Source organism: Telmatherina bonti (assembly GCF_933228915.1).
Source record: "Telmatherina bonti genome assembly, chromosome: 1".
Lineage (NCBI taxonomy): Eukaryota > Metazoa > Chordata > Actinopteri > Atheriniformes > Telmatherinidae > Telmatherina > Telmatherina bonti.
Window position 1 is genome coordinate 25,911,645 of NC_136619.1, and position 20,555 is coordinate 25,932,199.

At 36.9% G+C, this 20,555-nt stretch overlaps 4 protein-coding genes across 4 annotated transcripts in view; 2 read left to right on the forward strand and 2 right to left on the reverse strand.

The window, feature by feature from the left end:
* Positions 1–118: 118 nt before the first annotated feature.
* On the forward strand, positions 119–3,055 carry lyve1a (lymphatic vessel endothelial hyaluronic receptor 1a; the record flags this gene model as incomplete). The annotated part of the gene is given in 9 exon segments (XM_079263755.1): positions 119–202; positions 206–237; positions 305–350; positions 756–967; positions 1,048–1,187; positions 1,570–1,746; positions 1,899–1,971; positions 2,662–2,795; positions 3,045–3,055. Coding segments are annotated over 9 exon segments (909 nt in total).
* A 390-nt stretch (positions 3,056–3,445) lies between these two features.
* ampd3a (adenosine monophosphate deaminase 3a) lies at positions 3,446–11,173 on the reverse strand (the record flags this gene model as incomplete). The annotated part of the gene is made up of 12 exons (XM_079263869.1): positions 3,446–3,616; positions 3,717–3,827; positions 3,955–4,128; positions 5,237–5,357; positions 5,646–5,809; positions 6,006–6,132; positions 6,219–6,382; positions 6,458–6,584; positions 6,780–6,952; positions 7,098–7,278; positions 7,411–7,633; positions 11,116–11,173. The coding sequence occupies 12 exons, from the start codon at positions 11,171–11,173 to the stop codon at positions 3,446–3,448; spliced, it is 1,794 nt and encodes a 597-aa protein (XP_079119995.1).
* Positions 11,174–14,257: 3,084 nt separating this feature from the next.
* On the reverse strand, positions 14,258–16,697 carry adma (adrenomedullin a). Its single transcript, XM_079241485.1, has 4 exons — positions 16,584–16,697; positions 15,916–16,018; positions 15,663–15,788; positions 14,258–15,487 (listed from the first exon to the last, which is right to left on the reverse strand). The coding sequence occupies exons 2-4, from the start codon at positions 16,008–16,010 to the stop codon at positions 15,199–15,201; spliced, it is 510 nt and encodes a 169-aa protein (XP_079097611.1). The 5' UTR covers positions 16,011–16,018; positions 16,584–16,697; the 3' UTR covers positions 14,258–15,198.
* Positions 16,698–20,062: 3,365 nt separating this feature from the next.
* The window catches only part of sbf2 (SET binding factor 2), a 102,347-nt gene continuing 101,854 nt past the window's right edge, over positions 20,063–20,555 (forward strand). The window contains exon 1 of the mRNA XM_079243443.1: positions 20,063–20,165. Within this exon, the coding sequence (XP_079099569.1) occupies positions 20,111–20,165 (55 nt within the window). The 5' untranslated portion in view covers positions 20,063–20,110. The remainder of the gene's footprint in view (positions 20,166–20,555) is intronic.

A 20,555-nucleotide genomic window follows, 5' to 3' on the forward strand; every position in this document is an offset into this window, starting at 1 on the left:
TTGTCACCGATTATCTCCAGAACATTCTTCCACCCCGCTGAATTTCTTCATAACTTTGCCGTTGTTGGCATTTTAGTGATATCTCCTTGTCTCGTGGGCCCAATTCCTAGAACACATGATGGCTCTTGAGCTGACCTGTGTACAGTACTTCCTCCTTCCTTTTCCATTACTCTCTGGCAATGACAGAGTTCACACACCCCACTGAACAGAATCACCTCTATTTAACCGAGTCATTTGGCTCACAGACTCATAAATCCCCGCAAAGCTACTGGTCCCTGTGACTTATTATCTCTGTTCGCACCAGTCATGAATGGTATCCAGCTGTGCATCCCACCAGTGTTCTTTATTATGTTAGTCTTCTCTGATCAAAACATGAACCACATCAGAGGTAAGTCACTCCATTTATATATATATCTATATCTATATCTATATATATATAGATATATATATATATCTATATATATCTATATATATATATATATATCTATATCTATATATATCTATATATATATATATATATAGATATATACATATATATATATATATATATATATATATACATATATATATACATATATATATATATATATATATATATATATATAAATATATATATATATATATATATATAAATATATATATATATATAAAAAAAAATATATATATATATATATATATATATATATATATATATATATATATATATATATATATATATATGTTTCTTTTTTCATTCTCTGATTTATGTCGGCTAGTATCTGAATTGCTTCATGTTGTTTTCTGTTCACCCTGCAGTGGACCAAAGTAAAGCTGGAGTAATCCAAGTTTGTGGTTTAAATGACCTAAACCAGCCACAGTATGCATTTAATGCTTCTGAAGCTCGGACAGTCTGCCAGTCCCTTGGACTCAACATTGCCTCAAAAGCACAAGTAGAGGAAGCCCTCAGGAGAGGTTTAGAAACATGCAGGTAACACATGAGACATGGCTCAAAATATCACCTCAGAGGGGAGAAATACAGTGGCTGATTTTTCATTTTGTTTCTTTTAGGTTTGGATGGATTGATGAACATTTTGCAGTCATTCCTCGCATTCATGCAAAGGTCAACTGTGGACAAAATCAGACTGGATTGGTGCCATGGCGAGCCTCTGTAAGAAAGAAGTTTGATGTGTTTTGCTTCAATGAATCAGGTGAGATACCTTAAATCTGTTCGCTTCTCTGCTGCTTCAAACTGTGCATGAAGAGACAACAGTTGCTCAGTTATTTAGAGCTGCTACACCTCATTGCTCTTGAAAAGGTGCAGAGTTTATACCAATTTAAGGTGCTATTTCATTTTAAATGTTATTAAAGTTGCTGCACCTACATGTTGATTCAATTTGGATTCAGATGCATGTTTTTGTACATTTGGATTTAGATGCATGTTTTTGTACATTGCACATGACTTAATAAAATTTATTGTGTTAAGTGGATCAACGTATCAATAAATAGTTTTAAGTTAAAGGCATCAACAGAATTCAAATAATTATGTGACAAACTTATCTAACTTCCCGTGGCCTTTATGTGCACCCACAGATCCAGCAGCACAATTGAAGGATACATCAACTGATAGCCCTTTGAGCAGCAGGTCTTTCACAAATCCTCCTTCCAAGGCAACAGATTCCATCCTTACAACTCATCTGTCAACGTCTACCATGAACAATGAAGTTGAACCAGCCCACTTTGTCAGCAATGCGCATAGTTCTGTAAAAGGTAAGAGTTTCTGCCTTTGTCTTAGTGCAGTACAGGAAATGTAGTACAAAAACAAATAAATACATGGATGAAATGGCTTTTTTAAATCAAACAACAAGTTTTGAGACATCCTTGTCATTTTCATGTTATTTCTGTCCTGTGTTTTGTTTCAGCAAAAACAGTGCTCATCAGCTGTAGCTGTGGCCTTCTCCTGGTTTCTATAGCCACCTTTGCATATCTAAATCTGTGAGTGGTTCTCCATGCAGACATGCAAACAATAGATCTAAAATCTAAAAATAGATTTATTTTTTATTTTATTTTTATTTTTTATTTTTTATTTTATAAAAAAATTGATTTATTTTTGATTGAATGATGAAACATAGTCAGTGCCTCCTTAAAATAGTGAGATATGATGCATAAGTAATGCTGATGGAGCTCTGTAGGAAGGTTGTTAAAGTCATACACTGCAACATCAACATATTACACTGTAAATTTGCTAATCGAAGACAAGAAAAACTGTTTATATAAGCTCATATACTTACCAGACTTAACAAAAATGTTAAATTTTTCAGCATTGGTATATCTTGAGTGACCAACCAAAATATAGAAATGCCTATCTTCATGCCAGGAAAACATTGAAAATTTTTTTGTAATTATTGCGCCTGCCAGTTTTCAAAATAAGGTTCATCATTTAGTATTTCCACTTTCAACCATTAACTTACTTAGAACCAGAACTGAAATCTCAGGAACAAATTAAAATATTTTCTTAAAATCAGTTAAGAAACAAATCATTTACAGAAACATTTTCCCATGAAAAAAAATTTAACAAAAATCAAAATAGGCTATTTTTAGATTCATCAAGTTTTTACTGTGATTTTTTCTGTTTGTCTCTGTCAGTTGTGTGTTATTTTTAATTATCTTTCTCTCTGTAATAAGGAGAAGATGTTCCTCTCTGAGCGCTGATCTGAGGCAGCAGCAAGAGTACAACCAGACAGAAACATGGACGTCTGTCACCAATAATACAGAATCCAAGAAGGCCGCCCGGGACGATGAGAGGATAGAAATGGGAGGCAATAAACTTTAAATATATTGCATTAAAAAGTACTTCAAAATATTTGTTTTTGTACAGGTTGATCTGTGTGAAAGTAATGCAGCTGAATAATTATGAAGTAAATCATTTTTGTGTATTTGTCTATCTGTTTATTACTTGTGGTTGTTTTATAGCTTTCAATGGTGCAGTTTAGCCACTAGATGGCAGTGTTTTCAATGCAAACAGTTTGAAATGATGGCTTTTTTTGTCTTATGTCTTTGTGTTTCAGATAACTATTAAACATATATGAATGAGTTTTTTAAAAGTTCCAGGCATCTCTCTAAAACAGTTTATCTTTCCAAATATACGTAGAACTTCAGCAACACATGTTGTCACAAAATACAGTGTTCATCGATGTGTGGTTTGTTTAATTACATTTACAAGTTAGGACCTGCTTTCCACAAGTCTGGACCTCCACAAGTTTAGTTTAAACCTCTAAAAACTTAAGTGCCAACAGTCATTTTAGCATGCATTTTCATCTTACTAGGTTAATCTGTTATTAACTTACACTGGTCTATAATGGACAATATGTGGTATGTTTTAGATGTTACAGCCACCTGCTGACACTTTAGGAAAGAGACCATACCTGAGTATGTGGCATGGTGTGATCCTGTCTACGGTGGGTTATACCTAATAAGAATTTATGGCTACAGACTTTGCTGCATCAACTATGAAGCTAAGTTCATTGCAGAGTGTTTCATGTCTATAGGCCATGCGGATTTGGGCAACGTTGGTCCGATGGATGTCATTCCCCTCATGTCCGTCTCTCAGGTAGTTCATTCCCAAGAAGTGTTTCTTTTCCTTTAAAAAATAAATCAAATTAGTTCTTGCAAAGTGGTTGATTTAATATATCTAATAGAAATTTGGTGTTTCCTGGTATATAATAAAAAGTCACTGTTACCTGGTGAGACAACCCACTTTGCAGAACACTGTTTCTGGCAATTTCACACACATCACAAGTGCTCAATTTCCACAGCTGAGCTGCGATGGCATATTCCTCCATCAGGGGCTCCTAGAATCAGAACATCCACACAGTGGATAATCAGCATGACTTTGTGTGACAGAATTAAATGCATGGCATCTTTACACCAACAGGCAGTTAAACATTTATTGTGACAGTACTTTGTGTATGCTTTCACCTTGGTGTAGTGGAACTGCATGGGATCATCTGTGGACAGGGACACACACAGACCTTTGTGCAGGAACTCTTTGAGTGGATTCTTTGAGTACTCCAGGAAAAGGCTGTTGTTGCTAAGAGGAGACATTGCAATTGGCACCTGGGCCAGGTAGTACAGGTACTGCAGCACAGGACTCTGAGAAAATATATTTAAAAAAATACATCATTCTGGCAAACCAAAAACACATGGTACATGTATACTCTGCTAATGTTCGATATTGTTAACGATGAAGAGCTATCAGCATTCTTTTAACAAAGTATGTAATAGGCATGTTAAATTGCCAGAGCAGCAACAGCTTTATGAAGTCTGAAGGTCACAAGTAAATTAGAAAATAAAACAATATGCATTGCTCCAGTTTTTCACTAAAACTTGATGTCATTATAAGGAGTATTTGGGGGTTGAAGGGGATTCATCTTAAGATTTAGTTACTGTTACAGTACAACTATGAGTCGGTTGAAATAAGTTCTGCAGATCTGTATCAGTGCAATTAATTACCTCCACCAAGGAGGTTGTGTTTTTATGAGTTTATCTGCTTGTTTGTGTTCAAGTTAACTCAAAAAGTTATGGACGGATTTTCATGAAATTTTTCGGAGGTTGTTGAAAATGTGAAAAGGAAGATGATCCGGATCACCGTTTGGATCCAGGAACTTTTTATAGGATTCTTTAACATTGTTCTTGGTGGAGGTTTGTGCTCTCCAAGTGCTTTTCTAGTTTGTTTGTTTTTCTGTCTGTTTGTTTGTCTGTTAGTAAGTTAGTTTGTTTGTTTGTATTCAAGATAACTCAGAAAGTTATGGACGGATTTTCATGAAATTTTTAGGAGTTATTGGAAATGTGAAAAGGAAGAATTGATTTAATTTTGGTGGGGGTTTTTTTTAGAACTGTGACCCTTGGCGGAGGTTTGCGCTCTCCAAGTGCTTTTCTAGTTACTATTATGTTCTGGCAATTGCTTTAGGCACAATCAGTCAATAAAAACTATCAAAACACCAAGAATTAAAAATTGCTGAAGTAACTTTTATGTTGGTTTTGCACAAAAGCTGAGTCCCAAAAATTAGGATAAAGAGCAGCAGATGTAGGGCTGCAGTAAGAGCAAGAATGCACAGCAGCATCTCTGTAATAGTTCCTCTCTGCCATCAAGTCGTTTATTTTTTTATTAAGATGGACTCTGTCGACAGTTTTTCAGTTCAGTACTGATGTAATAATTGTGGATTTGAAATGAAGTGTAATGTCAATGCTTCCACATTACCTTCTTCAAGTTGAGTCCATGAGAGATGTTGTCAGCAGTAAGAAAGGCAGAGACCAGATGAGTGATGGATCCTGCTTCTCCACAGTGGGGACGGAACTGGAAGGTGCTCAGCCCGCGCTCTCTATGCAACACAAACATGACAGCAAACATCTCAGCAGACTAATAAGCTAACCACAGAACAGGTTCATTCCTGCATTTGCTATAGAAATGTTCCTGTTTTCTCATCAGTTTGTTCTGTACTTTACTGTTTCTTTACTTTCTTCTGATTCATTATTTTTATGTAAAGTAAGGAGTTCAGAGCACTCAGCATGAGGCCTTTAGTTCAGTTTAATCCTCCGTACATCCCCAATTGCTGCTGCTTTTAATTGATCTAAGTACTTTAAAGGAGAATGAAAGCATGAGCCCTTACTTTCTGAGGTTGTTGAGGACCATGATGTTTGCATACATGTGGAAAACGTAATAACTGTAGGGAGGGTTCTCATCTGAGGTCCACTGTTCAGGTTTTGGGCTCCTGAAGGAGAACATGTGGTGGCTGTGTTTGGACTCATCATCCACACTGTCAAAGCCTGACACCTGACACAAACATAATTTACTATTTTTTTTAAAGGAAAAATACTTCATAACAAAGCCCAGCCTGGCTAAACGGCTACTTCACCAACTAATCTTACTTGTGAATTTCTTAATTCATTGTTTCACCAAATTGTACTTCGGCAATCAAGAATTATTTGTTCTTTGATTTGATAAATCTTCAAAATATGCAACATCTTACATATTTAAGGAAAACATGAAGTTCTTTATGTTGCTGCGGGTTGATTGTGGCATCGAACAGAGGAAGGAATATGTTCTCCAACATCTTGGCAAAATTGGTTACCAGTTTCTTTGACTTGAAAATATCACTGAAAACAGTGAGAACATATTTTAGCTAGATTTCACAAACAGGGTTTCCAATAAAAGCCTGCTTTCATAAGGATTGGGAACTCACTATATTCTGGGAACTTGAATAATCCATCTCATGTTTGGTGAGTGCATTTTGTGCTGAATAAACCACTTTGACAGACTTTCCCACTCCTCAGGTGTGCGTCCATAGATGGAGAGGCGTGGCTCTGCGTGCTGATACTTACTCTCCTCCAGGTCATGCGCTACCTCCTGTTAGAAACAAAAGGAAGTGAGCTAAACTGTTTCAGCACCAGAACAAACGCATAAAGCGACGCTACAGGATACCTTTATGATCCGTGCAAAATACTCTCCGTTGATATAGTTGTCTGTTTTGAGGAATATTTCTCGTAGCTCACTGGCACCAACTGGGTTGTACTTTGAATTGAACTTGTCAAACCGATGAAAGGTTTGTCTCCCCAGTAAATTTTACAGAAGAGTAAGCAGTGGGAGAGTTGTAAGAAGCAGAAAGACATAGCATCATGCTGTATGGATCCTCATATTCTGCAGGACATGGGCACATGTCTGGAAACCACAACAATATTCTGTTATTATTATTCGAGCAATATGATATACATATCTATATTTCTAATGGCATATTCATGAGCACCTCATACCTGGTAGAACCTCCTCTTTTTCACTCCATTTCATGCTCTCAGCACTGCGGAGGAACTGACTTGTGGTTCTGCAGAATCTGTGATAAGCTAGCCTTGAGTATTTCTCTCGTAGCAGCAGCGCTTTGAATAGACCTTTGGCTGCCTGTTCATAGTCTTCCACTGTGATCTGAGAGGTAAATGGACATTATCGACAAGTACAAGTCTTATCTAAGCCGTTCTGTATTTGTACACCATGGGTGAATATGCTAAATTTGAATCTGCACAATCCTTTCTTTCTCTTACTTAAGGTACAAATCACCAGTGGAACTTACACCTGCACAGTAATCACCACTGATAGTAACCCTCTGGAAATCAGGACATGTCTCTGCAACGGATGAACAGGTGGACGTCGGGGATAAAAGTGGTGTAAATGCCCCTGACAACAAACAATCTGTATTCAGTGGCATCTGCAGGGACAGTGACTGAGAACGAATCATCTTCAAGCTTGTTCTCCTGAAAAGTGAACATGTTTGATAGTTGGTGTAAAGCTTACTTGTCCTGATACAATTAGATAATATATTTTTTTTGGCATGGTCTGATCAAGCTGTGTTTGTTCCTCAGTGCCAGAACAACAGCAGGGCCTACCTCTTGGTACTCTCCTCTGAGTGCTGCTCTGCCAGCTCTTTGAGCAGTTCATGATCTTTGGCTTGCTGGAGACCAATTGGGCAGTCTTCAGGCACTGAGAACATTGACAGTGCATCTTTATTGTCTTCTTCTTTTAGTGCAGAAGCGAACACTTCCTCTGTTAGAAGCTGTGTCTTCTCCTCCACCTCACTTAGGATCACCTTCGGAAACTGCCGAGGCATGTCTGCATGGAGGAGAAAGCTACATTGAAATGACAGGCAAACGTGAGAAAACCGGTCCTTTCTCTGAAAGAGTATCTTGCTCTGACCAGTTTGAGTTGTTTTGGCAACATGAGGATCTACCCGTGTAAGAATTTGCTTGCATGATATGTAAACTCCTACTTGTACAGTAGAAACAACCTGCAGAGCTAAGTAAAGTACATTTGGTAATTCAAATTACCTAAAAAATCTCTTTTGGCATTTTATGTTTACACATTACTCAACCTTTGTGCTAATCAAATGTCTATAAATAACATTTTTATCCTATTTGTGTCCCTGTGTTGTCTTTAAGTTTGATTTTTTTTATTTTTTTTATTTTTAGTGATTGCTGTCTAATTCATACTAAGAAATATTAACAGTGTCAAACATTACCTTCTATTTTTAAACTTCCTGTAACAATTAACTCTTTATTATCAACTTTTATAAATGAAATCATGTCATTCTGCCCAGGAAAATAGTTCCTGACAAATAGAATAACCTTAACATTAAATGTATTTGGAGAAAAATTAATTATGTTACATTAACATTTTGATGATGTGCTTGGATTTCTTTGCACTGAAATAAAGTGGAATAAAATAAAATTTAAATGATGATTGGTAATTATGCTGTTATTTTACTGGTCCAACCCATCAGATTGAGCTCAACTAAAATGTAAACTGACACCTCTGGTTTGGGGGATACTTGGTCTTAAAATACTTTTTTAAGGGGTACAGTAAACTTGTTTTATTTCTCATAATCAGCATGGCTGCATAATGCCTTTTTAAGGTACAGTTTCTGCAACTTTTCCCTGTTTTTATTACTTACAGTTATTTACCATGATCACATTCAAAGTAGAAGCTGCTGCAAGGACATCATTTGATATTTTAGATGATACAACATGCAGTTCTTGTAACTGGACTGGCAAAGCACCAAGAGAGAAAGGCCACATAGCATGGTGTAATCTAAGCCAGGGTGAAACCAGGAAGCTTGTTGTTCCTAACACAACACTATCCTGACAACGCTGCTGTTGCGAAGCTTAATAGCACCACTTGCACATTGCAAATAGAGATTGGTTGGGATTTGATGCTTTTATGTATCAGTATCCTCCCAAAAAGAAATATTTATCTAGTGTCTAAGAGATGGCTACAGAAATGCCACTGGAGACACTAACAAAAGAAGCGAAAAAATGCCAAACAGAAAGAATAAACTTAATTATAGGAACGTACCCAATCACTTTTTTCCCAAAAGAAATAAATAGAAATTAAGGGCATGCTAATTACAGAAAAACAAATAACTAAAAAAACTAAAATCACTTACCCTGATGGTATATGCCTTACAGTTGTTTAACATATGTTATCATTGTCAGAGAAATATATTTGTAACAAAGAATCAATGTTTCTCAACATGCACTGATCATTAACTTTTTTAGGAAGGTTTATATAGGCTACTTCTAAACACCAAGCACATACTTCAAATCCTCAGATTTGTTAGCTTTGACACATCATAATCTATGGTATATTAAAACTTGTACTGAAATTGTCAATTGTTTCTAAGTAATGCCCTGCACTTCCCATAAAACATTGTAGCTCAAATCTTGTCCGTTAAGTTTCAATACCAGCTGTTCTAGCTAACCTGTTCAAATGAAAAATGAGTATGGTTGGTTAACACAGCCCAACACTGTTGCTGTTGACTACGGTAAACATGACAACCATTTTTCTTTTAGAAAAAAGGGGTGGAGTCGGGTGGTGTTAAATAATTTAAAAAAAAACAATACAATGAATGCAATATAATTGCTATTTCAATAGACATTTGGTATTCAACATTAATATGAATTTTATTTTATTTTATTTTATTTTATTTTATTCTGCTTGCACCTAATTAGCAATACACATTAGACAAGGAGTGGCATCTACAACCCTAACCTTCCAATTTCTCCCTTTGTCATAGGCTATATGTGAATATATTAGAATTTGATAATATACCCAACATTTAGAGAGTCTCTGCTGCTATATGTTATCTGATTTGCTGCTCATTAAGTTACTGTCTTTATTTTAACAGATGTGGTATGCAGAGAATGACCCACACAGTTCTGCTACCTAACTCAAACTTGCAGTCATTTATCTTGTTAGACTCAACCTCTGTAATCTTCATCGCCTGCTCTAGCAGTCCACTTAAGTTAATGCAGAACTTTTTAGAACGGTGGTACCTTAACAGATTTTATTTTCCATCCATAAGAGACTAAGGTGGGATGCAGTTTGGGTTTTGTCTTCATGGCTTCCAATTTCTCTATTTTAAGGAGCTAGAGTCATTATGTTGACAGAGCTGCTATTACTGGGAATATGATAAATGTGGCTGTCAGGAAAGACGGGGTCTCAGTCTGAGTAAACAGAGGAACATCTCTGTCTTACTTCTTCTTCACTTTGTGTATCAGTCAGACATTCTGGTGCAAATGCTCTAGACTCAAATGCAAGAAACACAGTCTTCAAACAGAAAGCGGATGAAGAAATAACTTCTCCTTCCGCTTCTGCTGCAAATGCCTGTCACAACCAGGTTACTGAAAAGATAGTTAACCCCCTTCCCACTTTTTTACATTTATGACCATAAAGATAGTCTCTGTGGGGGAAGTAACCAAATAGTTATTTGTCCTTCACATCAACAATAATCTTTATTAGTAAAATAATATCTGCACTTTGTGTCCTGATGCTGTTTAATAAATGACCAGAAATGGTCTTTCTTGGCTTGTTTTTAATTATGTTTTTGAGTGAAGAAAAACGCATGTAAAGAATGGAGTTTGAAATATATGCAGCAGAAGAATCCTTCTGATTTTCTATTTTAATTTCATGTATTTGTCTGCACAATTTGCACAACTGTATAACTACTACTGTTTTATATTTGTAAAACAAATCTTTTATGAGGACCATTCTCTAATAATTAGTGAGTCATTAAGGAGTGATTTTCTGCGTTAATACTTCCTGATTATATATTACAAGACCACAGTGGAAAATTATTTTATTCTGTATTACACAAGCCTTTAAGATTGTCTAATTTATGGAACATTAGATCAGATGACTGGCATTATTATGGCATTGGTCTGCAGAAAGCATTATTGGGCAGTAATGTGAAGAGTATCCTAATGGTGCTCTGTCTGTCTGGACTGTACTAATGTGAATTTAAGCACCCTAATGTTTCTTGGTCTACTAAAAGCTACTGTAATGCAGAAATTTGGTTACTTTGAATTATTTATGATGTTCTAGTGCATGTGTAAATCCCAATGGAGACAGACTTTTGTCAGTAAACAGTTTGCTATATTTTACAGTTTCTTTTGACTTTTCTCAGACACCTTGCTGTTCCTATTGGTTGAGCACTCAAGCAGGCTCTGTGTCAAAGCCAAGGAGAGGTCAGTAACATTAGAGAAACCATTTACCACATTACAAAGATAGTGGTGTGAGAGGGAGATGAAAAAGCTCACTCTTTCCCAAGCAAGGACTTGAGTGCTGCTTTACCAGCGATGCGTCTCCTCTTCTCATCTTCTCGGTGGTTGGGCCCTGCACTAGGATGAGGAAAAATAACTACAGGAAATGCACTCACCCTTGACAAAAAAAATAACTGTCTTACAGCCATATCCCTTTGCATCTCATTGATATCTTCTAGAAATTGTGACGAGTTCATTTTTCTGCATTTAAATAATCCTTTCAACACTGATATACATAAACCAGAATCATACCCTGTGACAAAGCTACAAATGGTATAAAAATGCATTTTAAATTGATATTTGACAGCATACAAACACACTGTAAGTAATGTTTACTTCTTATTGTTGAACATCACAGGTCCTGTCTGACAATAATTCTGTATGCCAAATGCATCAACTCACCTCATGTAGCTCTGCTGTTTCTCAAGTGCACAAACTGCACAAGTTCGCCAGGGTATTTGATATCTCATCCACCACCCTGCTGCAAAAACAACTCCATCCTTAACTCTTTCCTGGCCACTGCTCAGTAAGAAGACGACAGCTGAGATGAAATGCCAAGATGTTACTTATGCTCATGTCCCTACTTTTTACTGAGTCTTAATGGATGTGGGAATAAGTACATTTTGGGAAGGTCAGTTTGGAAATGTTTAAGTCTTGCAATGCTTTTCTCTTCCTTTTAGACCCTTCCCAACAATATGAAAAAATAATTTTACTTTATTCATTTATTCATTTTCTAAAAATCTCTAGTCTAATTTAGGGTTGCAGATCCCAGGGAGCATATCCCAGCAATTATTGGGAGATAGACAGGTTATACCCTTGACAGGTCGCCAGTCCATCACAGGGCTGGATTTTACTTTTTAAAAGACAGAATTTATTTTGGTGTATTAAACTGTGAACTGTCTCCTGTTAGCTAAGTTATAGTTTGTTTGTTGTGACTGAGGTTAATTATGTTACAAAGCTATTGCACAGGTTCCCCTCCACATCCTGCTATACAAGATCTAGTGTCGCCCATAATGCATACATTCTGTGTACTTTGTAAAGATTCAGAAAAATGCTAAATGTTTACTTAACAGTCAGAATCACTATGTCTTTAAGGCAGATCCTGCAGAGCAGAATAAATAGTACTGCACAGCTTCTCACTATGTGTTTGGAGAGGACTCAGGTCTATTGGTGTGGTCCTAAGCACAAAGAGGACCCACAGGCCCTGATTTAGCCTCACAGTGGTTAGAGATTATCAGGCTAATCCTCCCAACTCAGGTCATCAGTGTACTTTCAGAGCTGGCTTTAGCCAACTGACTCAAGTCCAGGACAAATATTATATTGATTAATAACATTGCTATACTTATATATTCATTTGCTTTCTGTTCTTATGTCTTCTATTCCTTCTCTACTTGTGTAGCTATGTAACAGTCTGTTTGTGAGCAGTGCAACAAACAATGAAAACAGGTGGATTATTTATTTAGGTTTACTTGGTACTCCTTGTAACTTGAGACAGTTTGGCAATTAAGTTTCAGTGCTTGCTGTATCATTTAATCAACACCCTATGGGGAAGTGTAGATCCCAAAATAATTTGACTAAAATAGCACAGCTGATACTGCAGTGTGAAGCATAGCAGACTTGCACCTCAGCGTACAGCAAGTCCTGGAATGTGGGCATTATTTCTTACCTGTTGACCTACAGGGATCAGTTAGTTGATGCTATCGCCACATCTATGGCGTCACCAGTTGATTGGTTTACTGAAGGAGTGACACCTTCATATAATTAGTGAGTACATTGTGTCAATGGTGTCACTCTATTCTTACACTAATTTTACCGTGATGACGAACCCTGTTTTTCTTATTATTTAAATAAAGCTAATGTCCAAAAATCCCTATTAAATATATAGTGGAACATGTTATACAATCAGCCATCAGAGGGCATATTTTCTTTCTTTTACTTGGACCTGTTGCCATTTCGTCTTTTGTGACTGGTGTGGTGAGAAGGAACCATATATTGTGTTGAATGAAAGTACTTTTTGGCTATAATTAAGAAATAGATTTTTTTTAAAGACAAACTATGATGAAAACATAAATTCTTTCATGCAAAAGAAAAAATATTAAGCAAGAAGTGTATTAATGTGTTAATATCTTTAATTTAACCATCCACATACACTCCTGTTATGTACAGTCAAAACCCATTTTCTAAACATAGTCTACAAAGATGCTAAACTAGTATTTTACATATGAAAATTAATCATTGTATATGCAATGGAAAATGCAAAGAAATTATCTTAAAGTAAGTTCAAGGAAAGCTGAACTGCAGAAGTTAAATCTGAAGGTCAGCAGTGTCATTTTAGTTTTTAGGGGTTTTTTTTTCTTTTAAACATGTTTCTGTTCCTGCTTTTTATTCGGACAAAAAAATCAAGACTGGCTGAATAAACCAGCAAATTTGCTCATTTTAGCTGTTTTAACAATCAAATCTCGCTAGATGGCGATACAGATTGTATAATTACAGTTCTGAACTTAGAATTTGGTTCTGCAAACTTCTCACATCATACAGCTGTTATTAGTGAATTTTTATTCTTACTCTCTGAATGTATATGCTGAACTGTAGCTCAATGAGTCGGATGCTTTTGGGTTTTACTAGTCCAGCATGTGTCCAGCAAGTTTTCAGTGTGCCTAATTTTGGAGGCCTGGCTAAGTGCTTTGTTGTAGCCATCTGTGATGTTCTCACTGGAATGTTCTACTGGAACAATAACCCCCCCCCATACCCTTCACCCGCACCCACCCCACACACACGCACATCAACCTTCTTGTGTCCCGACCATGTACCATTGAACGCAGATGGAGCTAAACCCTTGGCCTCCTCTGATGGCTTTGGGGCTCCTCTGTGGTGTGGGGTGAGCCAGCAAATATGAGCTGAAACCTAGCTGGAATGTACGTTTTCACCCTGTCTGCCATCTTTTAGGATGGACTCGGGGGGGGGGGTTTACTGGGGGAATGGAGTAAGAGGACTGGTGGCTCTAATGAGAACCTGTAATCACCAAACAGAGACCAGGTGCTCTGGACAAATGTTTCACATGAAATCAAAAGAGGAGGTGAGAACACACTCTAGATTTTGTATGCAAAATCTTTATTAAATGACAATGTTATTGTGTTGACACAAATAAAATAGAGCACATTTACAAATACATAATAATATACCTATAAAACACATATCAAATTACCACAGTTTGCAAAGGAATAATGACAAATAGCTACAATGCCCATATATATATTTCTTCCTGTACAAAAATAGCTCTATCTGCATAAGTACTTTGATGTAACTTCTAAATAATATTTAAATAAAGGAGTTCATATATACACATACTTGTAATTAAAAAAAATAATAAAAGATTGCACATGGTTTTGTACAGACAATAACATCTTCAAGTATATTTCAGTCCATTGCAGACTGGCACATATCTCACAGAATCTAAGGCATTTTCCCTTATACAGTGTCCAAAACTTGATACAAACTGGGAGCATCAGAGCATCAGAGCTCTATAGCCTATCTTCCTGTTTGGCATTTTGGTGATGATGTCTTTTCCTGATGATTCACTATAATTTAAGTCCAAAAGGAAAAGTGCATATAGTTACTGACAGTTGATGAAACATGGTGGTACAATCCTTAGAAGATAGCACTTATCAAAGTCCTTGCCTTGAGGAATAAGTGTGTAAAAGTCCCAGAATGTTTGAAGAGTGTTCTCTCTTAAATCTGGACGATGTGTTCACCTTGCCAGGAATTTACACTCTTCTTTTCCCTCTGCCAAGCAGAGAGCAGCACCTGTAGTTTGCTCCACACTGTGCCATCCAGTGTCTTTAAGCCAGCTGTGGTTGGTTGCACGCTCTGCACTGCTGAGTGGCAAGGCTCAGCTTTTAGAGAAACCCAGCGGCAGCCAGTCTTGGTCTGACTTAGTCCTCACACCTGGAACAAATGTGCTGGAGTATACTTGGCAAGAGTTTGAGGCATTTTAAGGAATTTTAAAACAAAGCAGAGAGGCCACCTCTCAAAAAGAGCTGCTCCCTTGCATTTTTTCAGATGCCTCTCTCAATGTCCTGCTCATGTCCGTCTAAAGAGAGCCTCAAGCTTGTGAACTTGTGACTCATCTATGTTCCACACGGGCCTCAACTTGCCTTGTTCCAATCTCAGTGTGACTCTGTGCACTGGGAGAGATCGGCGCCTCCGGCCATATCCCTGAGGGCTGATCTTGTCGACAGGAGCACTGCCGATCTTCAACTTGTTATTGAGCTGGTGCAGGCGGTGTGCCAGGTCATGTAATGTGCAGGTGCCCAGTGAACAACCTTGCCTTGAGTTTTTAGACCTCTTGGTTCGGACATTGATGTCAGTCCTAGATGACAAAAGGAAAAAAACATGAATTCCTGCCTTTCATCCCAGGATTGGTAATGGATGAGCATTTTTTCCATTTACATTCACTTCTAACCATAAAGATAACATATGTATAAGATTTAATGGCAAAGTGGAGATAGTTTGCAGTTTTTAAACTTGCAGGATTTATGCCTTACCTGGAATGTGGCAGCAATGTATCCCTGATGTCCTCTGGTCTGACAAAGTGCTTAGACTCTGCTGTCTTCTCAACTGTTACGCTGTCAAGATCCCGTCTCATTCTGCTTCCAAGCCATGTGCTTAGTCTGCAAGAGGGGGAAAAAAAAATCTTTATTAGTCACTCAGCAAGTAATTGGAGAACACACACTGTTGAATCTTGGATCAGAGTAAAACATTTTGATAATGAAAGGAATCTATTTTGAGTTAACTCACCTTTTTTTCAATTCAGGATTCACCTCAAGTTCCGCACAATGTGCTACTGTTGCCAGCAGACAGCAATAGAGAAAGGAGTGGAAGATTGTTTTCATTTTGGCTCCTGTGGAAAAATAAAATAACAGTCATTAGTTTATTATGCTTACAATTAATTTTTAGCCACTTGAATTTCCCTGCTGTCCCTCAGCATTTAAATCTGATTCATGCTGGAAAGGTGCCATAATTCTGCTTTCTTACACAAGAGTCCAAAAACCAAGTTATTTGCACTCATCATTCATTTATTTAAAAAGTTAAGCTAAGGTCAGATTTTGCTAGGTTAGGTAAATCTACAACCACACTTTGGGCCCCTGGCCAGTAATGTGAAGGACACAGTCTACCAAGAAGAGGTCCATAAGGCGCAGTGCGCTAATAGAGCAAAACCTGTCAATTCATAGAAATTTCTCTTGCAGGAGATGAATAACATGTAATGCACTGCTCCTGTTGGATGCTTAATACCTTGGAGGCAATTCCCTCACAGACGCACACACATTAAAAGCTGAACAGCTTATATAACCAGACAGATAACCTGCTGTTGTTTCTACACTTGTGCCTTGACCTCAAAAAAGCAAGGATAAAGCCATCAACTGGAAGCAATGGCAATGCTTTCTTTAAAGAAAAAATGCACATACCTTCTTTGGCAGTTCAGTTGGATGAAAAAGCTCTCCTTGTAAAGTCAGCAACAAGAGAATACTCCACAAGTTTCTTGAAATTACCACAAGTTCTGTAAGGCAGCTGTGTCACTCTGCTAATAGTTCCTACACACCAGACAGGGAGCCTTTATACAGGAGGTGGGAGGGACTGACACACACAGTCTCTCATCCTTTTCCCCCACCCCATTCAGCACATTACTGCTGTGCTTGTGCTTGTTCATGTGGTGCTGTACAGCACAATGACACACGGTATTAACACAAAAAATCATGACTAATGATTAGAAATGCAAAGCAGATATGAAAGAAAAATAGTTTTAGAGTTCACCAAAGAAACAAAGTGTTGCCGTTGCAACGTGCTTTCATCATTTTACTTAGCCTCAACACACCTCAAGAAAAAGCATTATGATATTTTTCTAACATATTTATTTTTCTCTGTATATTTATCTAATTGAAAAAAAGAAGTCATCTGTTAAGTAAGACAATACAAGTCTTTGTTCCAGTAAGAAAAGATTATGTTTGTCTCAGCTGATTGCTCTCTATGGGGGGAAATCTTTAATAATCACAAAAGAAAAGGTTCAAACATTCATCTTTTATTCATCTAGTATTTGAACTTGAGCTCATTTAGGTATAGTCTTTTTGTTTAGACTCTTTCAGCCTGTCCAGCTAATTGTAGAAAGTAAAATTTGAAGAATGTTTCTACAGTCAGTGTGACGGCACTCCCCAACACAGTGAAGTTCCATGTCAGCTTGAAATAACACACGGTGAAGAATTCGTGCCAAGCATTGAGCAAGTGATTACATATAATAAGTGTTCCTAGCCGTAAATACAATATGCCACATTTATTTGTTTGTTCAAGGTAAATATTAACTTTGGACTCATGGTGTAATTTATTTTTTATAGTTAAATAAATGTGAAGTGGAATTTTACTATTATTAATCTTGTCTAAAAATGAAGTTGAACAATAATCTATGAGATATGAACAATATTTTTGGAAACATTTTTAAAATAACTCAACTCATGTGTCACTCTGATGAAAATAATTCATTTGAATTTCCTTTTTCATTACAAATGCACACCCAATAATCGAAAAGGCAATCACAGATGAAGATGTTAAGTGTAGAATCTCAGTCATCCAGGTCATGATAATCCTAAATGCCTAAAGAAAGCCAACTGAACTTCCTTCTCTTGCTTGTTATAGAAATCCTCTCATCTACGAGGGCTTTTAGGATGATAGGATAGCCATCTAGCCCCCCCATGGTTGTATGAAGCATGTTTTTTTATTATCAAACTGACCTTTTATGTGTATAAAAGCTAAACAACAAAAAGCAATTTGAAAAAGAAGACATTCCAGCAAACTGTGCTGCAAGTGGTGTTCCAAATGTAACTAATGAGCACTTCAAGGAAAAACTGTAGAAGAAAACAGTATGTGAAGGTAACAAAATGAAAAGGTACCAGCTTTTAATCACAGCACTTATTTCACCAACAGTCAGGAAAACTTTACATCTGTATCAGTATTTATGATTAACATATTATGATAAAAAAAAAAAATTAATTCATTTAAATTAAACTGAGAAAATTTATGGATCTGAGACAGTTAAACCTGACTTGTTGAAATTTCTGGAATTTGAAAAAGACCATATAAATACACACACATATATACATACATACATACATACATATATATATATATATATATATATATATATGTATATATATATATATATATATATATATATATATATATATATATATATATATATATATATATATATATGTGTGTGTGTGTGTGTGTGTGTGTGTGTGTGTGTGTGTGTGTGTGTGTGTGTGTGTGTGTGTGTGTGTTAAGATCTAGATCTAGAAGGAAAAAGAAAACATCAGTTTTTTTTCAACAGAGAAATTCCAGTACAAATTCCAGAAATTTCCACAAGTCACGTTGTAAGGAATACTTTCGGTTTTCATTTTAATTTCAGTTACCCTGAATGGAAAGGAAAACCTAAGGGAATAAAGGTTTACCTAATAATTGACATTTCAGTGTGACAAACTGCAACTCCATAAGTCACACTTAATTAATATAACACATTCTTTTGGAGCTTATTTATATCTATTTATATCTCCTCTGACCCCATTCCAAGGGTGGTGTTATATTTTAAACTAAAAAAAATGCATAGATGACAACCACATGTTCCGTAAACTAGAAAATGTTCTGTAAGCACTTTGTAATGATAATTGACTCCAGCTGACAAGTGATCCCCCCTTCACCAGAGTTCATAACAAGAGATGTTGCAATCATGACAACAAAATTCTGCTGTTGCCTTTTGATTCCTTATATAGTAATCCTTAGTTTGTCCTCTGTGAAGCTGCTGTCAGAGTATGACTGGCACTTTTTCTACCACTTCCCATTTTTCAGCACAGGACAAAATGATCCTTTGTGCCAGGAAATGGTGGCAGATTCACAATTACGATGAAGTGGCGATGAACCTATAAATGCCGTGTTTCATGGGGGTCCTATCATCATGAAATTTCCATCTGTTTTGTTTGAAGATTAATAAAATAGGCCAACACAGAGTCTGTATTTCTCTGTGTTTTGGCACAAGTTCAACTCTTTGACCCCTTCTGTCTTTTACAAGCAAACAAGAGCATCATGTGGGAAGTAGGAGACACTGAAAACACAGATGAAGAGTCAAAGAAAAAAACTGAGAGGAAATTACGTGCTGTGTTCCTGCGATTGTTGGAAGTGATGGTGGCTTGTGTATTTGTCTCATGCATTTGCGGAGCTCCACGTGCTACACCTTGTGACAGCTTTTCCTGTTTTTTATAAATATTTAGTATTTTGCACTAACCATAGGGGTTTGTCCTGTCCCTATCAAGGAGAATTTAAAATAAAGATTAAGATTATAAACAAAAGGGGAATGAGACTATGGCAAGAGTATTCTTTGTTGTTGTTGTTTTTGTTGTACTTGTGAAAAAACAGAAGCATTCAATGACATTTTGTCAACAAATGTAATATCAGAATTATAACCCTGTGAGTATGAGCATGTTATCCACAATATATATGTCCGTCTCTATGTGTGTTTGTCAGTTTGGTTTACATTTTCTTGTCCTCTTAGTTGTATTTGCTGTAAGATTTTCCATGAGTTCTTGAAAAGCTTCCAGGGACCATTTATGAAATGTGTTTCAAACATTCATCACAATTCCCACTGCTGACCCTAAGTTTTATTATAGTGTGATGCCTGCTGGTTTGGCTGTACTAGATCTAAAAACAAACATAAAAAAAAAAAAAAAAAAAAAAACCCCCCAAAAAAAAAAACCCATAAAAAATACAGCAAAAAGAGGCTGCGTTGAGCCTCTTTTTTATTTTGTATTTGTAAACTCCAGGGCCCACGCCCATAGATGTATCCTGCTCCTCCGCGCAGGCGCAATGACGTTCTTTCTGTCAAACATGGCTGTGCTTTGGAAGTGGGAAAAATGCTGAATTGTGTTGGTATATCTCGGGAAAAGCAGCAGACATGGCTAGATTGGCTGACTATTTTGTTGTCGTTGGATACGATCAAGAGAAAGCCGGTAAGTTTGCTAGCTCTGAAACTAAACTGTGAAGCTGAGGTTTGTGTGTTCAGGCCGTCAGTGTGTGTGTGATGATGTTGATGCTACATAGCTTTGCGCCTAGCTTAACGCTAGCCACAGGGCTAGGCGAGACTGCAAACACTTTGTTTTCTCCCATTGACTGGTCTGATGTTTGATACCATCCGGAGGGGTGTGTTTACATGGGAAGCACACGGTTCATGTGATGTGGATGTTTACTCCCGACGCTGTGTGATAGTTGACTGGGATCACTTGGGAACTTTACGTGGATCTAAAAAAAAATCCCACATCCTGTCCCTGTTGATCATATTCCTGTCAGGCTCAGTGTCTAACAGCGCTGCCAGCTAATGGAAACACGCTCACACGCTGCTC

Excerpts from the sequence above, each read along its gene's own strand:
- adma (XM_079241485.1), bottom strand. The coding sequence starts at position 16,010 with ATGAAAACAATCTTCCACTCCTTTCTCTATTGCTGTCTGCTGGCAACA. Across the intron at positions 15,789-15,915 it reads AATCCTGAATTGAAAAAAAG|ACTAAGCACATGGCTTGGAA; the intron begins GTGAGTTAACTC and ends CCCCTCTTGCAG. Across the intron at positions 15,488-15,662 it reads ACATTGCTGCCACATTCCAG|GACTGACATCAATGTCCGAA; the intron begins GTAAGGCATAAA and ends TTTGTCATCTAG.